This window comes from Paralichthys olivaceus, chromosome 15, assembly GCF_024713975.1.
Source record: "Paralichthys olivaceus isolate ysfri-2021 chromosome 15, ASM2471397v2, whole genome shotgun sequence".
Lineage (NCBI taxonomy): Eukaryota > Metazoa > Chordata > Actinopteri > Pleuronectiformes > Paralichthyidae > Paralichthys > Paralichthys olivaceus.
Window position 1 is genome coordinate 14,080,771 of NC_091107.1, and position 21,176 is coordinate 14,101,946.

The following is a 21,176-nucleotide window of genomic DNA, read 5'->3' on the forward strand; positions in this document are numbered from 1 at the left end:
GTTTGTTTGTTTGTGTCCTCACACTAGTTTCCTTAAACTTCAGATGCATCCTTGTGTTTGTTTGTTTGTGTCCTCACACTAGTTTCCTTAAACTTCAGATGCATCCTTGTGTTTGTTTGTTTGTGTCCTCACACTAGTTTCCTTAAACTTCAGATGCATCCTTGTGTTTGTTTGTGTCCTCACGCTGGTTTCCTTAAAGTTCAGATAAGTACCTGTGTTTGTTCCAGGAGCCTCACGTGTCCTCACACTTGTTTCTAATTGGCTGCTTCCGTCTTCCGTTGAACATTAATGAGAAGGTTTCTGATTGGCTGCTGCTTGTGTGATCAGTGAAGTCACCCAATCAAATGTTGGATATCAATTCTTACCGATTCACTCTCAAGTATAACTTGTTTTTTTATTCACAAAACTCGTGATAAAGATAATCCAACTGTCCAGTTATATCAACTCTGTTGTTTGGCCTTTTATTGCATTCCTTTTCTAAACTGTAACTCAGATGAACAATCTAAAATGTAATCTAAAACCACACAAAAAGTTATTATAGATAATAATGAAAATAAACCGAATACATAGCAACATATTATTCAGGGAAGACAACTAGATATTTTATTTGTTGGGAGGTAATAAGGGATCTGGATTATTGATGCAGGCTCTTTATGGCAAAAGTCAGTGCTTGATAAAACTCCTCTATCCAGGTGAAACAATGAAAACTTATCTAAGGTTTGATTTGGTTGCAGGGCAATTTTTAGGGACATGAATAAATATAAATACATATCAATATAAAAATTTCTGTCCTAAATACTTGACTTTACAGGATCTCATTGCTTGGCTTTTATTCCACCGCAGACATTTTGTCATGTCATAACAGGAAAAGCACATCAGCTATATGGAATAACATTAATAACGGCTGCACCCCCCTTGGTGGAGGTCCTGGTGTTGTGCTTGGCAGATATCTAGAACACTTTACTGGGATGCTAAATGGAATTGAGCCTTTACGTTATTTGTTTTACCTCCACCAAGGAGCTCATGTTTCCACCCGTTTGTTCGTTTAGTTGGTTGGTTTGTAAGTAAGAACACAAAAACTACTGGATGGATTACCACGTGGAAAGGTTGTTGTATCAGGTATGTTACAGAATGTGCAGTGAATTTAAATGTAGTTTCATATAGGGGGCCTTGCTATGGTATGGTAAGTATGTACTCTCTGACTGCCATTGTAGTTCTGCCTGTGCTGCTCAGCAAAGTAAAAAGATATGGTAAATACAAAATATTTGGTCAGTATGTTTTCTCACTTCTCGTCCTGGCATGAAGAAGTACAGTTTTTACAGATCACATGGTGCAGGCTGATGTATATAAGCCGATATACCTCCACAACTTTGCTTTATTCATTGTTGAGAGATTTTCTGTGTCATACAACAAATAAGAGGTATAAGCAGAAAGCATTTTAATCATCTGACATGACCAAAGAAATACTGAAATGCAATGAAACACGTGTTTGAAAAGCAGTGTGATTAACAGGCTTACAGAGAGTGTGTGTCAGGGTCATGATTAATAAGCAAAACGTTTTAGTCAATGCACCTGGACATCAGTAATATCATTTCATTATATTCATTTCTAAGTTTGTAGCAGAAACTGCATTGCCTCCACATATTGCCGGCAGACCGCGACCTCACAGGAAGCTTAAAGGATTCACGTGGGCACACACATGTTAACTTAGAGGAAGTGCTTAATGATATGACATTGGCAGGAATCAAACAATTGTGATAATCTTCCCACCTCAGCACCAGAAATAATGAAGATCAGTTCTCCCGTTTCTGATTGTCAACATTTCTTTTGTGCTTTTTCTTCTGCAGGAGGGTCACAGCTACGAGTTAAATAATAACACATGGAAAAATAATTCTGTGGTACGAGTCCTCTCATTGTACTCTCAGTGTCACAGTGTGTGTAGGCAGCAAAGCAGAGTCTTCACCAGCCCTTCCTCCTGAGCTGGAGCCACAGACAGGGCTTCATGACGCAGCCTCTCGTGGCATAAAACCTGGGTCATCAGCAACCTTCAAGCAATCTTCCATTATTCTAGCTGCACCTCCACATTTTGGGTCAAAGAAGAGGAATGTTGAGGGCCATGAGACCAACCTGTAGCTCCGGTTTTGGCTGTGATCTCAAAACAAACAAGATTTTCTCTTTCCTGAGCCGTACGTTTGCCGTATGCACATTTTGTTTTGCATGATGACAGAAGCCATAGTTAGCTTTGCTTTTTTTGGTCGTTGGGCTGGATTTATAGCAGTGTGAGTTAAAAAATAAATACTTTTTCAGGAGTTCAGGGCAGCCGAAAGACAGTGAGCCAAACAGAGCATCCTTCAGTCTTGTGTTAGCATCTCCCTCCAGTTGAAACTGTGATTGGGTCCATGTGTCAGAGGCATGATGGGTGGGTCAGTCAACTGCCACACCCCCGTCTCTCCCATTTCTTCACATGCACAAAAACCCAAGTAAGGAATCTGCGCAGAAAAAGCAGACAGATGAGTTTGTTATCAAAAAAAAAGAGATGCAAAGAGGATAGAATTCAAAGAAGCATCGTCAGGAGCAGACTGACCTTCCGGACAACTTGGACAAAGTCCTTCGAGTTTTGGGGACTCAGGCCTTGTATCTGGCGAGTGCAGGCCTCCAGGGAAGAGGCATGGGCAACGATCAGGACTGTGTTTCCTGTTTAAAAGAGGTAGAGACGCACATTCCATAGATAGCACGGATGTTTGGGAACACTCACTAGTCATTATAGGCAGTTTGAAGTGTTCAGGCTCTTTGACATAGAGGCTGGGACAGTATCAACAGAAAAATGTTTGCTTCAGAATCAAAAGTAAACATTTTGATGGCAAGCAGGCTGAGAACAAAGTGCTAATATAAAAACTGTATTTTCTTTTACAATTATGTCACCCTATTCAGTTAGGTTACAGGGTGTGTAGAGTCTGGTACATTTTCTGAGGATAGGACCAGCGATGCAGGAGCATGTCTCATTGTTCAGTTCAGATTTTTCTTTATACTCAGTGTGATTCAATTGGATACCTGTTACATGAACAAACTTAAGTTGGAACAACAACACAACTCGGACATTGGGATCTTAAGAGGAACAGGAGGATGCACATTTCCACTTTACCTAAGTTCTTGCACTGGGCCAGGATCTCTCGTGTCACTTGGAAGCTCCGGCTGATGTAGGTGTCGTAAGACTCTGAAACCACCAGCTTACTTATGGGAATATGAGGTCTAGGAACAAAACCGGAACCAGAGAAGCTTATTGTCAACCACAGCTTGGCAAAAAACAAAGAAAAAGTGCATTGATTCTATAGCACTTGCTGTGTACCTGTACGTTGTGTCCACACTCAGGTTAGCAGCAGCCAGCTCAGCGGGGGGGATCCAGCTGGGTAAACACGTGCCCGAAACCCACTTGGTCCATTCAAACAAACCGGGCTCCACTCTGAGTTTTGTCTTTCCCTCCTGCTGGAGACCTGAGGCACAGAGAAAACCTGTCAGACAGGAAGTCGTCTCTTCTAGTCACACTGCATTTACTAATGTAGTAATGTCAGTTTGTCTTCCTCTGTTAGAACTTGTGTATAAAAGCTATAATCATTAGGTGCAAAGAAATGAAAAGAAGTTAGACTTTCTGTTGAATCTCTTTCCTCTCCAGTCCTTTTGTTTCTGAGTGACAACTCAAGGTACAACTGAAGGTTTGTTGTTAACAATTAATGCTTTAAATAATGAAACAAACCATATTAACCACACATCTAAACCAAACAGAAGGTTTAAGATCCAAAAGCTAACACACAAAAACAAGCTGTGAATCATTCCAGCTGAGGAACTTAAAAAAGATGCTGTGTCAGTTGTCTGTGATCGTGGTCGGAGTATTGACGAGGGAAATGAAGACGAGTTCCTACCCTGCAGAATGTGCTGAGCTGTCTGGACACAGCGTAGAGAAGGAGAGCAGTAAATGAAGTCTACCGCTGCGTGGCTTTCCAACAGAGCTTCACCTGTGATGGATCAAAACACAGTGTGAGTCTTTTGTCAGGAATCTTGATTGTTAAATAATTAAAGAAACATAATTACCTCCGCCAAGGAGGTTGTGATTTTATTTCGTTTGTTTGTTACTTAGCTGGATCATGCAAAAAATACTACTACACAAAACTTGGCGGAAAGATGCGGTAGGGGTCAGAGAAGAATCCATTAAATGTTGGTACAGATCCAGATGAGGGGGCGGTTCCAGGAATTTTTATCACTTTCTTGTGTTCATTGTGAGGGGGGATGTTTTTCCACATCTGTTGAGCAGTATCCGCTCTTTAATCATTTAGTCATCTGTGGTAACTATGCATCAGTACTCATTGAATTAAACGAGTAAAAATCAATCAATATAAAAAATGCACTGACCCACAAGACGAGCCTGGGTTGAGCCAAACACTGTAATTGGACAATCTTTATCATAGTCCCGATGACCTCCGCCTCTGGCCGGCAGGCTGGACGGCATGTTGAGATTAGAGCGAACATATCGACCTTCACAGACAGAAATGAGACTCTTATGAGAAGACAGAAATACTCAAGTCCAACATGTCTGATGTAAGTCTGCAGGATGACTCATCTCTCCTGCATGCTAACCTTTGGAGTCAAAGCACTGAGTGACCCAGTGTTTCCCAAACACCACGTCCATCCTCTCCCCATGGCGACACACAAACAGTCTCATCTTAGACAGGGAGGACTGACTCGTTGGCCTCGACACCTGAGAGGAAAATTTTAAATTGTGAGGAATTGGACACAAGCTGCACAGAACTGATCTAAAGCTGGAAACACAGCACTCACTGGAAGGCACGACATCACCACTAGAGAGCAGCGAGGTTCATGATGCTGAGGATACTTACTTTTACCATGCATGCAACAGGAGGAGTCCCACAATACAAAAACCACTGTACCTGCATGGGCGGACAGAGGCCGGCCAGGCTGGGAGGATCCACCAGACTGTCGAGTAGAGTGTCGTTGATCTGTCCGTCAAACAACAACCCGCCCACAGTGCTGCCAGAGTTAGATGGAGAGGCACAGTTGAGGATGGAGTGTGACCTGAGGAAACACACAGAACTCATCTCAAGTTTCAAATATGAGTAAATCTATCCAACAGTACAAACAAAATCTTAATGAAATGAAACCTGCTCCTGCACACGCGAAAGAATTGATGTGATGCGACCGTGCAGATAAAAAGGAATTAACAAAAGTCCAGCACAGTTAACTCCCTATGCTCCAGACCATACACCAAGATCTTCCTATCTACACTTGTTAGTTTATAAGTGAAGGCCTCAAGTTTCTGAAATTCCTTAACATTTTTAACTTGTTTTCATGGATGTTTATTTTTTATTTATTTATTTTAGATCTGTCTATTTTGAAAAGCTACAGAAATAGTTGCATTATTATATTATTAAAAATGATAGTAAGTAAAATTGTGAAGTCGTGAAAATATCAAAAGAAAATACCAGGAGGAAGTGAGTTCTGTAATTTAGTGTTGACTGCTGAGAAATCCCTATGACAGTGAAACACAACATGTTCAAAGAGAATAATGATGTGGACGAAGAAGCTAAGTCGCAGGGCCAGTAGGAAAGCAGGTCAACACAATGATTCATTTCTGTTCTCTTGCTGTGATCTTTCCAGCTGATTCAAAACATCCCCTTATTTGTGCTGTAAAAAAACACACTGAAGGGATTTCCAAGTTTGACGTTGGCGTTTCTGTGAAGTTGTGGCACAATGGGACGTTTTGAAGGCCTCCATGGATTTTGTTTTTGTTTGTGCAGTTAAGTATCGCGCTTCGCTTCCCATACCCGTGAACAACCCAGGTGTCAGACTCATCAGCACGGTTGACGTAGTTCTCTGGCAGCAGGCCGGACAGCCCCGTGCCGAGCGACGAGCCGTACACCCAGCCCTCGCTGGCGCTGCTCTGCTCCACTGGAGACGTGAAGATGAAGTCCCCCGTCACCAGCTCGAGCTCGTCGTCATTCTGTGGCACGTATGGGTACATGACTTGCAGTGTCTACAGTGGGCAGATCGTGAACAACCATTAACAGTGGTGAAACGAATTTCAACATTTCTTTCACTTAATGCAAAAATAATTAACTAAGTAAGGGAAACTGTATCTACCTCGTGGTTTGCAAATCGAATGTCCCGCGAGAAGAGCACAGCCAGCCAGTCACAGCCCAAAGACACATCCACGCTTTTGGCTAACTTATCCAAAGTTGGAAGGTGACTGGCTTGGAAGTGGTACGCCAAAGTGACATGAAGCTGTTTCTTGTGGGGCTCCACATGAACATCTGGATAAAAGAAAAAAAGAAGAACATTTGAACACCGGATATATGACAATGATGTATGTTCATTTTACAACATTTACACACAATGGATCTATATTATCTGGTGATACAGTGGTGCTTATCCCCAAAAGATGATAACAGTAAATGCAATAAGTCCACATCTGACAGTGGTGGTTTATAGTGTGACTCAAACCTGCTTTAGCTGCTGCTTCTGTGGCAAAATCAGCAGCGAAACTCTTCAGCACCTCCGCCACCTGCTCCTCCACGAAGAGGCCGATGAAGCTCGAGGAGGTGTAGGGCTCCAGGGGGAGCGGCATGGGGATGCGACCCTTCCACTTGGCCACTGTGGTCTGGAGAGCTTCAGACAGAGCATCCACCTTCCCGTCGGCACACTGAGAACAGCAGAGACAGCAAAACAGGAATGTCAGTGTCAGCAGTGAAACAGTGAGCACCTGGTCATTACATAAGACATTCAATCACATGTGCACCTGAGACATAAATTAATGTCAAAGAGGTGGAATCGTGATCCAACAACAGCCATGTAGGCAGCTTGGTGAGGTTCCTTTGCATTAAATACAAAATAAAGCTGAGGTTGATATGTATATCATTATTTTTGCAGGTTTGGTTAAAAAAAACTTTGGAGCAGATGGTGGCGTTTGGTGGAGGGACCACCAAAGTTGTTAAAGTTCATCATCTGGAAACTGTGAATCACTTTTTGCCCCAAGCCATGCAGGAGATATTGGGATATTTGCTGGTGGCGTTAGAGATAAAGTGGTAGGATACTCAAAATTGGTAGAATTTATCCTCTGGGAACCTGAAGGTCTGTACCCTCCAAAATAATGTATCAACAAGGAGCACATTCAAAAATTACGAATAGAGCTCGACAGATACACATTTTTGTGGGGCTGATGCGGAGTAATATTTCCAATACCAATACATTGGCTGATAAATGACAAAACATTAATATTATTTCTAATATGTCGTTATCCAAACCTTTATGACAAAGAAATGTAATTGAGGATTGATATTTTACAGTTTCAGCTGTATTATAAATAACAAACACATACATCCAAATATATGGAGAAAGAACAAATTATTTTTTACATAAAATGTGTAAACATAGAGGAAGTGGGGTCAGAACAGGGATTTGCCATGAAGAAAGGACAGGGAGTCTATGAATTCTACAAACTAGCAAGATCATATGAAACACGTGTCTGCAGAGCTGATTTAGTTGCTTTTTTTCTTAGAAAAACATGAAAGTAAACTTGAGATAAACCGCATTTAATGAATTCTATGTTGTTGACTGCATCATGAAGAGCTTCAGTGAGATCAGACAGGATGTCACAAAATATAGGGTGCATAGACCACACACACACACACACACACACACACACACACACACACACACACACACACACACACACACACACACACTGAGTCTGACCATGAAGAACTGGCAGAGGGTGATATGGGGGAAGATGTTGTGCGCCTTATTCTTGCCACAGGAAAGACGGGACTGCTGCCAGAAGAGTGAGAGCTGCTGCAGCAGCGGCCCGCTGGGTCGCAGATATAACACATATTCTCTGGGCAGAGGGTCGTCCAGAAAAGGGTCGTCCACATGGGAGAAGAGCCTGGAGCGACACAAATACAGCTAGTCAGAGTGAAGGTGAGGACAGCTAACGTCCAGCAGAGGGCACTACTGTTGCCACGGCACAGTGACACGTCAATGCAAATGTTAAGCTGGGTCAGGGCCTGTCAGGTTTACAATTGTTAACATTTTCTTTTCATTAATAAGTGTGAGAGAACATTTAAGGAGACGTGTGATTCTCACCAGTCACAAGCTGCCTGCACATTTTTGCCTCCTGTTGAAACCAGAGCTTTCAAGCTGCAAAGAGAAAGAGAGAAGAGGAGGTCAAATCACAGTCAGCAAAATCAATAGATTCTCTTCCGGACCCAGTTTATTAGGAGGAGATTGCTGCACTTCCACGTGTCAGCAAACCGAGAACCCAAGAGAGCTGGGAAATGACAACAAGTGCACTATAATTCACAAAAGGAACAGCATTTCTTAAATCATACCAGAGGTTCAGAGGAACAGCTCTGATATGGATTTGAAACAGTTGTATTGTTTGATGAGAAAACATTTTAAATCTCTGGCTCCACCACCAGTAAAGTGTGTTTAACTGCTCAGTAGATGCATGGAGCTGAATCAGGATGTGGTTAAGTTACAGGTGGGTCAGGCCGCGATAAAGGGTCGTCTCTAAAGAAAACCAGCTCTCAGTCTACGTTTAAACAATTCATTTCTGCTGCAGCAAAAGGTAAACAATATAAAGTTTTCAAAATGTGACAGTGACGCTAAGAAAAATTATAATTAATACCTTGTGTCTTAATATAAACAACAATAAGAAAGATGCAGTGGCCGTGTCCTGAGACGAGATTCAGCTGAGTCATTTCGTTGACTCTAATTTCTCCCGACGTTGCTGAAACAAGACAGAGCGGATAACATGATGACTCTTGAGTGCTCATAATCTAATTAGTGTCTTTTTATAAAACCTCTGGCATTGCGGGCCGCCTCTGAAGGGATTCACTGAGTCGAGCAACTTTCTTCTTTGGATGATGAAAGGAGAATATCTAGACGCGAGTGTAATTATGAAGGTTCACATACATCTCCGGCCTTCTCTCAGCGAATCAGCACATCAGTGGCATACTGTTTGAACACACTACACTCTAATACAGCCTCATCTACAACGATTTGGCAAAAATTACCCGAACAAATGAGTGTGTATACGTTCACAACGTATTCACAACAACAGGACAATATCCAAAGCATTCAGGCGAGATGTGGTGTCTGGGTAGAGAATGCAAGAGGCAGGACTAGATGTATAAAGTCTGCTGTGTAAATCACGTGTTCATCAAAAAAAAAGAAAAAAGAAAGTCTTTCTAAGTTGACATCCTCTGCTACGTCTTCTATGTGTATGGCTCTTCTTTTTCCATCCAGAGTTATTTGTATTGTTTTCGGGGGGTTTTCCAGTTCACATTCACCTGATCAACATTTTCCTACTATATTCTCACATGGGCGTGGTGTGGAGTATAAAATATTTAATTTCAAGTAAAAAAACTAAAGACATAATGCCTGGCTATGTGCGTTTTTATTATGAAGCAACAGAAAATGAGGTGCACATCGTCTCCACAGCCTTTAACGTTTAAAACTCATCCGCAAGTCATGCAAGGCCGTCTCCTTTCAGCTCCACTTCTTTATGTGAACTACAGTGAAATGCAAAGCCAAACACAAAAGCTCCATACTGCTGCTGTGCTTTATTTGCTGCCGTTAAAAACAGCATTGCCTGTCACTGTTCAGACTGGTTGTTCTCATGAGTAGAAAATAATAATCTATAGTTGAGGTTACAGTTAAGTGAGTGAGCAGAAGCTGTGTTGATTTGTACCATTGCACATCCACTGTTTGACTTAACACAATATTGTGTTGTCAATGTCAACAGTATCCACTGTGCCACTCTAGCGTTCAAATCCAATGAGCCATTTTAAATGTGTCCCACTGAGAGGGTCCTAAATAGAGCAAAGTCCCCACAGCCTGGGGCAGTGTGTCCTGACAGAGCACAGAGCGCAGGGAACTCCAACGCTACAGCATCAAAGCAGATGGCTCACACAGATCTACTATAGCATGTGCACACAAATATGAAAATATGCAGGTTGAAATGAAATTGAATATAAGCTACAAAGAGACAGAAGCACAGTCTCTGAAAACGTTGGCTGTTTACAGACATGCTGATAATCTCCTTAAATTATTCAGAAAGGCTGAATCTGAGAACACGAGTGTCAGAGTCGGGCAATCGCTGCAGATTCTCCTGACAGCCATCCTGTAAAAACTCCACAGACTTTCTGACAGGACCATGTGAGAATACAGATGGAAAATTACCAGAGAATTCAACATGAGCAAGTGGGCGTGAGGATGATAAAGATGTACCATACACAGATGATGTCAACTTGGAAAGACCACAAGATACTAGGCCCTTTGGTGATAAGAGTAAGCGCAGGTGTCAATGTGCTGTAACAAAGCATTATTTCCACAGCAGAATTTAGACGTCCTTTTCTGCCTCCTACATTCTCTACCCAGACGCCACCCCCCCTCGCTTGAATGCTCTGGAGATTATCCTGATGTTGTGAACTGATCCGAACAATCTCCTGCTGCGTTCTTCATGTGTGAACGGCAAAGTCCGGACCCCATTGACAGCTTGATGAGGAAAGAGATGTGGAACACCAATGTCAATAAAAGCTCCTCTTCCTATAACAGCAAAAGAGTGCAATTCAAGACAATACAATAAGATGAATTCATACAGCAAGTTTAATGTTTTAAGTAGAATTCATAAAATGCTAGTAGAAGTTATTATAGTCTTTCTTATAAATATAACTGAATCAACAATTTAACATATCACAGAATAAGACATCAACTGTTCATAACACTAGTCACAAAAGATTTTTAAAAAACATACATTTTGTCAGAGCATCCGTCTGCACAAACACAGACTGCAACATATTTTAAGTCTACATTTTTTCAACACCGAAGCCCTGTGGTTTAATGACAGATCTGCAGCTGATCCACTTTTTGTTTCCCACAAAGCTGCAAATTATTTTCATTGTTGATAATTATTTTATTTCTTAATGAATGTATGTGTATTTGAAACTGTGACAAAAACTTCAGCACACCCATTTGTCCCATAGGCACAGACAGTTATCTCTCTTAACTATTGTTTCTGACAATAATAATTTACTGATGATGCGAAAATTGCAGATAGACCAAGGCTTGGGTATTGATGCCCATTCTGACCATTCTAATGCATGGTTGACTTTGAGTGACTACCTGCCAACGTCCATTGGGGGCCCCAGGCAAAAAGGACCTGGGGGGGGGGGGGGGCCCTTGTGTGCAGCTGGCAAACTAGACTGTGCACCCTAGACTGTGCACCCTCAGGTGCATCTGTAGAAGCACTTGAGGGTTTGGCTTGGCCACATTTTCTCAACTTCCTCAAGAAATACTGATATTGTCAGTACTCCCTCACCAGGTGCAGGTCAAGGTGAGATAGACAGAGATGTGAACACCAAGGAATTTAAAAGTGCTTGCTCTCCGCCTCAGTCTATCTAATGTGCAGTGGTGGGTGTCGCTTCCACTGTGGGTAAATTATCATCTGCTGATATTTAGGGAAAGATATTTGTCCTGACACCCCTTCTCAAGACCAGCCAGCTGCCTCTTGCTTGCTGACTCATCAACCCCAGACATCAGTGCAATAATCATCAGCAAGTTAGATGATTTGACCTTGTTTGGTCTACTCAAGAACTGGAGTGGGTACAATGTGTCCATTACAATAATCTGGATGTAATCAGGAGGATTCTCTCAAAGCTATTTCTTCACTATAGGAGTTTGTGCAATGGGCCGCAAGAGGCTGAGACATCCTTTTTCAGTGGTCCCTCAATGGTTGTTTTACAGCAGGTGTGGATTGAGGTTTGTGACAGGGACAAGTCCACACAGCATCGATGAGCAGATTTTAAGCTCTTGTCCAGGAATGTTTTTGCTACAGCTGCAGATGGGATTGAGTCTCTCTCTCTCGTTCTATGCTGAGAACCACAAGTGGGCTCCAGATTGTTAAATTCACCTGCTGTGCTGTCGGTCAGTGATCTCACTCTTGTTTCTACCTTTGTACGCCTGAGTCTAGTTCCTTCCCTATTGTCCCTGCCACATGTCTTGGATGTTAGCAGTGGTGTAGTGACCCTAATTTCCCAGAGTAGAAAAAGGTCAAACTAACTTTCTTAATAACTTTCTTTTTTTTCTGTTTCCATTTCCAGAGGCAAAAGAAATGTGGGACACCAACATCTCCAGAGACAGAAGGAGAGGAGTAGCAGGGAGCTGCAGAGTGACGACAGGAGATGGAGCAGTGCCGGGCAGAGTTAGCAGAGACGTTCCACAGGCAACTTCTCTCCCTTATGAGCCAGCAAGTTTTGGCCAGGAAGCTGGGACATCCTGCACCACAGCTCTGTGCATAACATCTGCTGTTTGATCATTTTGTCATTTTTATTTAATCAACTCAATATTTTTCTGACGAAGAGGTTGTTTTTGCTGAATTGAGTTGAAAAATGTGCTTGATAACTGCATCCAACCCCAAGACTTCCCCTTTGCTCTTAGCAAGAACTAAACAAGTTATTTATAAACTGCATTTCCTGTTCACAGCTAGAAAAAGATAAAAATATTACAGACAGCTGGGGACAGAACTCAGTCTTGATTAGGTATGGCTTCAAATCAGCAGCACTGTATGAGTAAATGACAATGACTATTATTAGATGAGAGCCTCTGGATTTCACCCACATATGGCAAATGTGTTCAGTTCCCTTTTTTAACCCTACAACAGAGCAAATATTCTGGCTTCCTGGTATAAACACTTTTTGGGCTGTTTATTATAGTTGAACTTTTACCTAGACTTAGACTTTTTCCATGTTTCATAAAAAGTTATTACATGGGGGAGAGTACCTGGGATTCTTGCAAACATTCTGTTCTTATTCTTCTGATAATGAAATAATGTCATGCCTTTCATGGTTAGATATTATCCAAGAAAGAACAAGGAGGTAATATTATAAAATAACAAGTGGATTAAAATGAGCAAAACTATGCCTTCCTGGCAATACACTCATGTGAAGTTGTAGCTACACGCTCTTAAGGGCCCCTCCCTGACTCAGCTCTAAGGGCGATTCAACATTTCCTGTTTACAAGCCGATGGCGGACACACATCACAAACCACTTATCGCACTAGAGCACTGAGAGCACTGCTGCTGCCCGACACCAGACTGCTCCCTAAGGAGACCCCAGTCAGCTGAGGAAATGTGAGTCTCTGCGTCCAGAGACTCACACAGGCTTGAGCATGAGTCTGGTGAGCTCATGCTCAAGCCTGGTGATCCCACACCAAGCCAAACCCCAGACGTTTTGACCTCTTCATTAACCCTCAGTCAGAGTGAATTACGAAAATAAATGTGACCATATGAATCCAGCTTTCAGTCTGGTTCACAAAACATTTGTTCAGCATGTGATGTGAGACCATAAACTGTAAGATGGACAACACACTTCCACTGACTATCAAGAAATGAAGGTTCAGATAGGAACTCTGCCATCTTGTACATTCAGGGAAGAATCTGCACAGCAGCGATAGGGGGATAGGGGGTCCAATAAAAAGTACTTAAACATTTTAAAAGATTATTTAATGTGTCTTTTTTGTTTGGTCCATGTACCAACTATGAACATGGAGGAGGCAGGGTTTATGACCAATTCTGCAGCCAGCCACCAGGTGGCAATCAAGACCCTTTGGCTTCACTTTTGGGGAGCTGTCATGTGAGCCATCTTGATTTACAGTCTGTGGAAGACATAAATTATTATTATATTTTCTTCCCTTTGAACACAGCCAAACTAGCTGTATCCACTCTCTGCAAGAAAATGAATAAGCAATAAGCTATAAGTGTGTTTTGGGGGCCCACAACATTTATTTTAAGGTCAGCAAAGCCACTAACAAGGCCAGCTCCTGGTGATGTACGCTCATGAAGCTTTTCTCCGAAGCTGACAAGGCAACATTTCAGTACCACATGTCTAACAAAGCCAGCTGTGTGCAGTCGGTGTCTGGAACCGCTTCTCTTCCTCTTACTTCATTATTCCTGGAGAAGAGAGATGACGAGTCCACACGCTCAGGCAGAAGACAGAGACTGACACTATGGAACCAACTGTCTAGTGTAAAATGTGTTAATAATATTCACCATTATTATTTTGTGTCCATCAAGCTTGTCAGTTTGAACAAATGATAATCAAGGCTTCTGTCAAACCTAAAATGCTGTTTTATTCTCAGCGCTGCCTAATGCCAGTGAAACAAGTCAAAGTGCACAAAGCAAACATTTCACTAAGAATACACGAGGCACAATGCCAAAGCTGTGAGGCATCGTTTAGCAATCCTCTAAGTCCCAGGCTGCGTCATACAAAACAAGTTTGAGAGTTACATCCATCATTCGTATCTAAAAATAAAAAATAAAAACTTTAATAATGATAATCTAATTTATAATCAATAATCAAATCTGGAAATCTTATCTGCAAGTCAATCTGTCAAATATTAAGGAACATAAAACTGTGGTAACTGAGTCAGTGTGTCTAACTGTGAGTTACGTGTGAGAGCCCCCTGCTTCAGCCGCCCTCAAACCACCATCTCAACAGAGCGCTCAGCAGAGGTCACAAGCCACTTCCGGAAATGGGCGACTTCCTCTTGGTCGTCTAGAAGCGTAGTTTGTGTTTTCCAGCTGCACACGCAGAAAGTGTGTGACGTACAGTTTGTGCACAATATGCGTCACTATTACCGAGATTATGTGGAGCCCTTATGTGACAAAGTGGCTTGTAACAGTGCTTTTTCTTTTGCATGGTAGATAAAAGTTTTACATGTGGTTTTACATGTATGATTAAAGAGTTAAGTCTCACTTAGTCGACTCACACTCTGACTTCCTCTTCAACACACAAAAGGCTGGGTGAAGAGAAAATGTGAATTTACCTTATATAGCCTGATGAAGCACAGTAACCACAGCGACCTTTATGTTTTTGCTCAGGAAGCAGGATGGAACACACCGTCAACATGTCTGGGCCTTAAGACAGTTTCATCTGTATCAAATGAGCAACGCTAAATGAACTGTATCGCTGTTAAACATTTCAAAATAAAAGCTATTATTTACATTTCAGTGAACTGTGATGACGCATGGTTGTGTTGTCAGATGTCATCCGGCTCAGTCAGTCCTACCGGCCTTTATCATGGGGTTATTCTAGCGATAATGATTTGCCAGTTAATTACCTTATCAATGGAGGATCTGCGTATAACAACTTATTTAAAAATGACTTGTGCTGGAAAATAACAATAAAGCACTATATGTGCTTCAGGTTCCACATCCAGACACAAGCTCTTTGCCCCAAAGTGTGGTCGTTGAATTTTCCACACACTAGCATCACTGTAAGAATGTCTGCGATTGGTGTAAAATGTCACATGATAGTGTTGTGCTCCTTTACGAGAAACTGCTCCTCTTCTTCTGGTTCAATGTTAGATCTAGATTGGCTGACAAAGGGCCTAACTAAACTAAACAAAGTTGCAGTAGATGATACAAAACTGCATCATATTCAAATGTGTTTCTATTTCAGTTGAGTTTTTTTCACGGCTGCTTTGAGGCAGGTTCGTGCTTCACGCATGGCTGACATGGCGGAGCCACAGACGTGCTTGTCAGCTCACTTTGGTGTTCTGAAGTTTCTCATGCTTCTCAAAACCACTTATAAAATATTATGACCACTACTGTGGGTTCCTGTGTCCAGCCGAGCAACAGAGGGACTCATCCTTGTGATGAATGTTTACAGCTATGCAGCACAAGTTCATAACATTTCAAACTACACACATCAATGATGATACAAATTTACTTCCTAGGTCATGTTCTGTATGCAATAGTAACCAGTTGGCTAACCAGTATTTTTTATTATGCACAAGCACAATAACTGAAATACTAAGGAAATGGAAACAGAACAATAGGTTAAAACTTAACCCACTCTTACCACCGTGGTAAAAAAAGTTCTACTTTCACAAGTTCCATTAATGAAACATGAACATATGATTCATACACTGAAGGAGTAATTAAGTCATCTGTTTTCCCATGAAAGCGTGCATCACTGAATGAGAGCAGTGTTCCTCTGAATTGTATTTAGGAAATGATGAGTGTTTTAGGGAAGTTAACATTCTGCAGTTAAAGATTTAACACAATTATGATGATTTGTAGACAAGTATTTAGCCACCAGAATTCTAGGACTATGGAATCTGGGAAAGATATGTTACATACAGTTCATTATATAAATAAAGTCTTTATTGACAATTTGTCACAGCCCAAGAAAGATGAAAACCTTATACACAAAACTGAAAGTGCATTTAGAAACATTTTGATAACAAATGACAAATGGAGAGAGATCTTACTCATCATAATAGTAGGTGCTTTCCTGGCATAAGCATTTAACAGCACTCCACCCAATTTAATTAATTGTAGTCCAACCAAGCCTGATCTAACTCTGGTCCAATCACTGCACACTAATGCTACCAGAGTCACAGGGAAATAACCTGAGGATAGCCTCTTATGTGTCTTCCGGCCAGCACAGCGAGACAGGTCCCTGTCCAGCCAGCTCCTATCCGATTACACTGGTCAATTCCTGAATGACTCAGCAGAAAATTCCCCAATTAAAATCACAGAGGCTGTTTGCTGTCTGCTTGTGATGATTCATGCTAGTGCTTGAACACAATGAAGCTCTTGTTCCCTGAAGCTATGACTGATAACTGATTTTCCTATTATTCCCTCTCTCACCACCATTTATAGAAATGCCAACAAAACGTGCAAACCTGACATTTATTTTTGATATTTTGGACACATCCTCAATCAAAACAACATTTTCCCAGTTTCAGATTATATTATATTTAGCCAAAATTCTTCAACTGCTGCTCGTGTTTGTACAAAACTAAACCTCCATTGTGAAGTTATGACAAACATGTTATCAGAACATTTGCCTGTTGTGGCAGGTAATGTACAGTGCGTATAGAAGAGACAGTAATTCAATAACTAGTCCTTTCAATACTCATTTGAATAAAATGTACTTATTATTGGTGTGACTTATATGTTTCTTCCCTATTGTCGGGAACAAGGCTTCATACTACTTGGATTTTGTAAACTCCAAGATGGTTCCTCTAAACATATACCAATATACCCTGGACCCACCTGTTTTTTTAAGTGGATGAGTAAAGGTCACTTTGTGGTTCACTGGCACTAATGTGAGCCGCCGCAAAATAAGGTTGTGAGTTGTAAAATCAATACGAAACACTGAAGGAAGCAGAAATGATCAATAGAGTAGAAAAGACCCAAGGTCCATGGATTTATCTTTTTAACACTGCTAAAGAAACATGAGAAATATTAGAAAATAATACGAAAATATTTCTAATGATACCCAGCTTAACCAATACTCTCTCACTTATATCTATGTCTACTGGAATTAAAGTCACATCAAACTAATACAACAAACTCCAGCACCAAGGGTGATCAGGTTTTTTCAGGCTGTTCACATGTTCATCTTTTGTATGATACAACCATTTGTGTTCCTTTGCCAGTGTTCAGTTATTGTGTCCTCACTGATATCGGGCCAGACAGGCTTGAAGGTAATGACGCTGAATTATTCTGCTTCACCATAATTATATAGCCTCAATCAAAACAAATTAAAGTGAGTTTGTGTGTCATCAATAATAGATGCCAGAGTTTTGCATATATAACCAAATCAAGTTGCTCACTTTGTCTGCGGTGGTTCAGGAGGCAGGAGGAGGCACCACCAAAGCCTGAATGACCTTCCAGTCAGTTTAGAGGCCGATAAGGAAGGTTTTATTTTTGAGATAAGGCATCTGTGTAGTTAAAAGAAAAGTGACTCTTCACCATTTCTATCCTACTTAGCTAAACTCATAAAACTGTCAACACTCAACAATAAATGTTAGTCCCTCGTTTTACTTTGGGAGAAGGTTTTATATCCGACAAAGCAGATACTGTTATAGATCTAGGAGTTAATCACAGAGCTCGCAGATGACTCCTGCCACTGACAATATTGAACTTATTCAAATTTATTTTGTTACATTGGATGCAGTTTGGGGCCCTGCTGCACCAACAGAAGGGTTTTTGTGTGAGGCGAGGCTGTTCAAATCATCAGGCTTAATATAAAACGGGTGTATCACTGACAAGAGGAACAATGAGACGGGGACATTATGATTGTAGGTTATCTGACGAGGTAGAGCCGGTGCAGTAAGAGGAGGCTGAGATGTAAAAACTGAGCCGTGCAGAACTTAAATTGAAATTTTTAAACCGACATTAAGTGTCTGTGGCCATAGGAGCCCTAAAATGATTCATGCTGGTTCAGGTTACTCTCTTATTTATTGACAATGCAGCACGTCTATATTTACCATTCTTATTATTTCTCTCATTCTCGGTTTTAAAAGCAAGTTGGCTCTGTTGATTGATGGTCTCAATCACTGAGACTTAAACAATCATCTGCAGTCCCATTCAAACAAAATACGTATGGATATTATCAATACTCATTCACCGTTATGCTATGTCTGAACCCACTAGTTGCAAGCAGACTACACATGACCACTCATGACCACTCATGACAACTCATGACCACTCATGACCACTCGTCATTTTTGAATGGCATTACATAATCCACAGGCTACAATCACAAGCCAATACTGCTCGTTTCCTGGCAACCACTCCTCTCAGGGATGAATGAAAAGAAGCGTAGAGGAGCCATCAGGTATACATCTAACAATTCAAATGTGTTGCACTGTAATATAATTAATTTAACTCATCAGTTATATGAATTTGCTCCACTTTCACCATCAACAGCATTAAAAGGCCACATGCATCAGTAATAGAAATCCTATTATACAATATATAGCAACATAAGACTAACAGGAGTTATTCTGTGTGCATGTAGTACTTTTAATACTTTTATGGTCATTTTTCTGGTAGTATATACTTTTTCTGGTAGTATATACTTACTTACTTACAACATCCAAGCTGATGTTAAAGGGATATTTCACCCGAAACTGAAAATGAACTGGTTATAACTGGTAAACACTTCTTAGTAACTGGTGACCACTTCTTCAAACGTGAAAGACAACAGAAGCAGTATTATGTTGTACTTCTGTTGTTTTATATAGGTTGAAGAAGTGGTCACCAAGTACTTCAACTGAATTGGATTTGGCTGCAACACTGTTTACCCCTGAAATACCACTTTACCCACCCATCCAACGGCAAAGTGGGGAGTAGATTTTCATTTTGGGGTGAATAATCCCTTTAAATTAGGTTTATTTCTTGTGTGATATTCACCACTAAAAAGGGACAACACATAAATCTGATTTAAAAACATTTAAACCTGCAGAATAGTCCTGTCGATGGACTGAATGTGTATGGAAGAGTGTAACTGTCAGTTTAACAGGGGAAACCACAGCCTGGGACATGTGTTAACAACATGCACAGTGAGAAGCAGACATGTACTGTCTCTCTGCAGCTGCTGATGTTGATGATGCAGATTGGAAACCGTGCGTGCGTGTGTGTGTGTGTGTGTGTGTGTGTGTGTGTGTGTGTGTGTGTGTGTGTGTGTGTGTGTGTGTGTGTGTGTGTGCACTCACGCCCTGGTTTTAGGAAAGCCCATGGACAGCAGCACGTCCAGAGCGGACCCATGTTTGACGGTGGTTGGCCGGCTCTGGCGCTGCCTCCGCGGGGTCACTTTGGCGTACACGTCGTCCTCTTTCGCTGCCATATCTCACTGCTGCTCCATCGGAGTGTCCGGTCCTCGGCTCCTCTGGCGTATTTACATTTGTTTCGAATCAAGAAACGATCAGAGGTTGAAACAGGAAGGACTCGTCGGGCTCTTTAATCCGGGAGGACTTGTGCTGAGCGGAAACGCGTAGAAAACACCAAACCCTGCGAGGAAACGAGCATGTTCTCGGTGCTCGACAGACGCAGTGGGCTGGACCGAGCTGCCTCCTGTCGGCCCGCACATGAAGGGGTCAGCCCCGGGAAGTCAGCTCTGCTCCATCGGCCCCGGACTCACAGTCTCCCCCGCTGAGGTGGTGAGCAGGTCTGGATCCTGCTCGACCTTCACATCCGGTTCACTGGATGAAGAACATGATGCTCCCAGATCAGCTTCCTCTCAACAAGATGTCTTATTTATGAATGAATCCAGAGCAGAGAGAGAGAGAAGAGTCAGCCCTTTACTACGGTCTCTTTAATTAAACAGACGGTTCAGTCATCTTAAAGGGACAGTACGCTCTTATTAAAGGGACAGTACAGTCTTCTTAAAGATACAGTACACTTGTATTAAAGAGACAGTGCACGATGAAGAGTAATGCACAATCTGAATAAAAATTCAACAAGTCATGCACTCCAACTGAAAGAACACGCTCTTGAATAAAGATAGATAAAAACTCCATAAGATATCAGCTTATTTCTCCATTGCACTGCATGTATTTTATTTAGAAAATTGTTTGTGGTGATTGATTATTAAGCAATTAACAGTCCATCATGATGAACATCAGAACTTGTGTGGACAGTTTAATCCTACACTTTGAGTGCATGCATTTTATTTTGAAACCTGACTGTGGCGACAGCCTGGACATGCACTAACTGGACATTAAAGGGAATATCAGTCTCTCACGTGAGCACGATGCAGTTAAAGAAAAAACATAGCCTATTCACATTGTAAGAAAAATGTTTGGTCCTAGTGATTAAACAATCTGTTCATGCTCAGATTTGGACAAATGTAAACGGGTAATTTGTCTGCATCAGTAGTGATTCTAAACTTTCATATTTCCACATTTATATTTAGAATCCACTTGGTTCAACAATTCTCCCCCACAAGTTACAGAAGACATTTGTTGTGACTGGTTACAAGGTGGAAGCAAATTCCTCTTCTCTTTTTTTTTTTTTTACTTGCTGGTTTTAATGTCACAAGTGATTGTCATCTTTATACCATGTGGACACAAGGGGGTGACACAAGGACACACACACAGAAACAGTAGTTCACTTACAGCCAGACTGCTGATGATGCACGTGTGAATCCGTATGCTTCATGCTGTTTACTGATCCATTGCTTTGGGAGTAAGTTATGCATTTACTGCATGACTGTGCACTTTTGAGTATTATAATGATGAAATAGATGAGTGCAGCTCTTGGAACAGACGGCTAATGAGGCTGTAGTCAAATTTCCATGGTAAACTTTTTTTT

General features: G+C 41.4%; 1 protein-coding gene across 1 annotated transcript; it reads right to left on the reverse strand.

Annotated features, from left to right (window-relative positions):
* Window positions 1-1,357: 1,357 nt before the first annotated feature.
* Window positions 1,358-20,377, reverse strand: ubash3ba (ubiquitin associated and SH3 domain containing Ba). Its single transcript, XM_069539482.1, has 14 exons — window positions 19,580-20,377; window positions 8,149-8,202; window positions 7,762-7,948; window positions 6,511-6,709; window positions 6,151-6,320; window positions 5,835-6,043; window positions 4,941-5,085; window positions 4,630-4,750; window positions 4,405-4,527; window positions 3,918-4,010; window positions 3,347-3,491; window positions 3,143-3,249; window positions 2,585-2,694; window positions 1,358-2,489 (listed from the first exon to the last, which is right to left on the reverse strand). Exons 1-14 carry the CDS (start codon window positions 19,708-19,710, stop codon window positions 2,352-2,354), a joined length of 1,932 nt encoding a protein of 643 aa, XP_069395583.1. The 5' UTR covers window positions 19,711-20,377; the 3' UTR covers window positions 1,358-2,351.
* Between the last annotated feature and the right edge of the window lie 799 nt (window positions 20,378-21,176).

What these genes read in the sequence shown, in the direction of transcription:
- ubash3ba (XM_069539482.1), bottom strand. Translation starts at nt 19,710, where the DNA reads ATGGCAGCGAAAGAGGACGACGTGTACGCCAAAGTGACCCCGCGGAGG. An exon ending in AACCCAGGCTCGTCTTGTGG is followed by an intron (nt 4,011 to 4,404) that starts GTCAGTGCATTT and finishes GATCCATCACAG; the next exon opens with GTGAAGCTCTGTTGGAAAGC. An exon ending in GGCCCAGTGCAAGAACTTAG is followed by an intron (nt 2,695 to 3,142) that starts GTAAAGTGGAAA and finishes TCTTTTAAACAG; the next exon opens with GAAACACAGTCCTGATCGTT.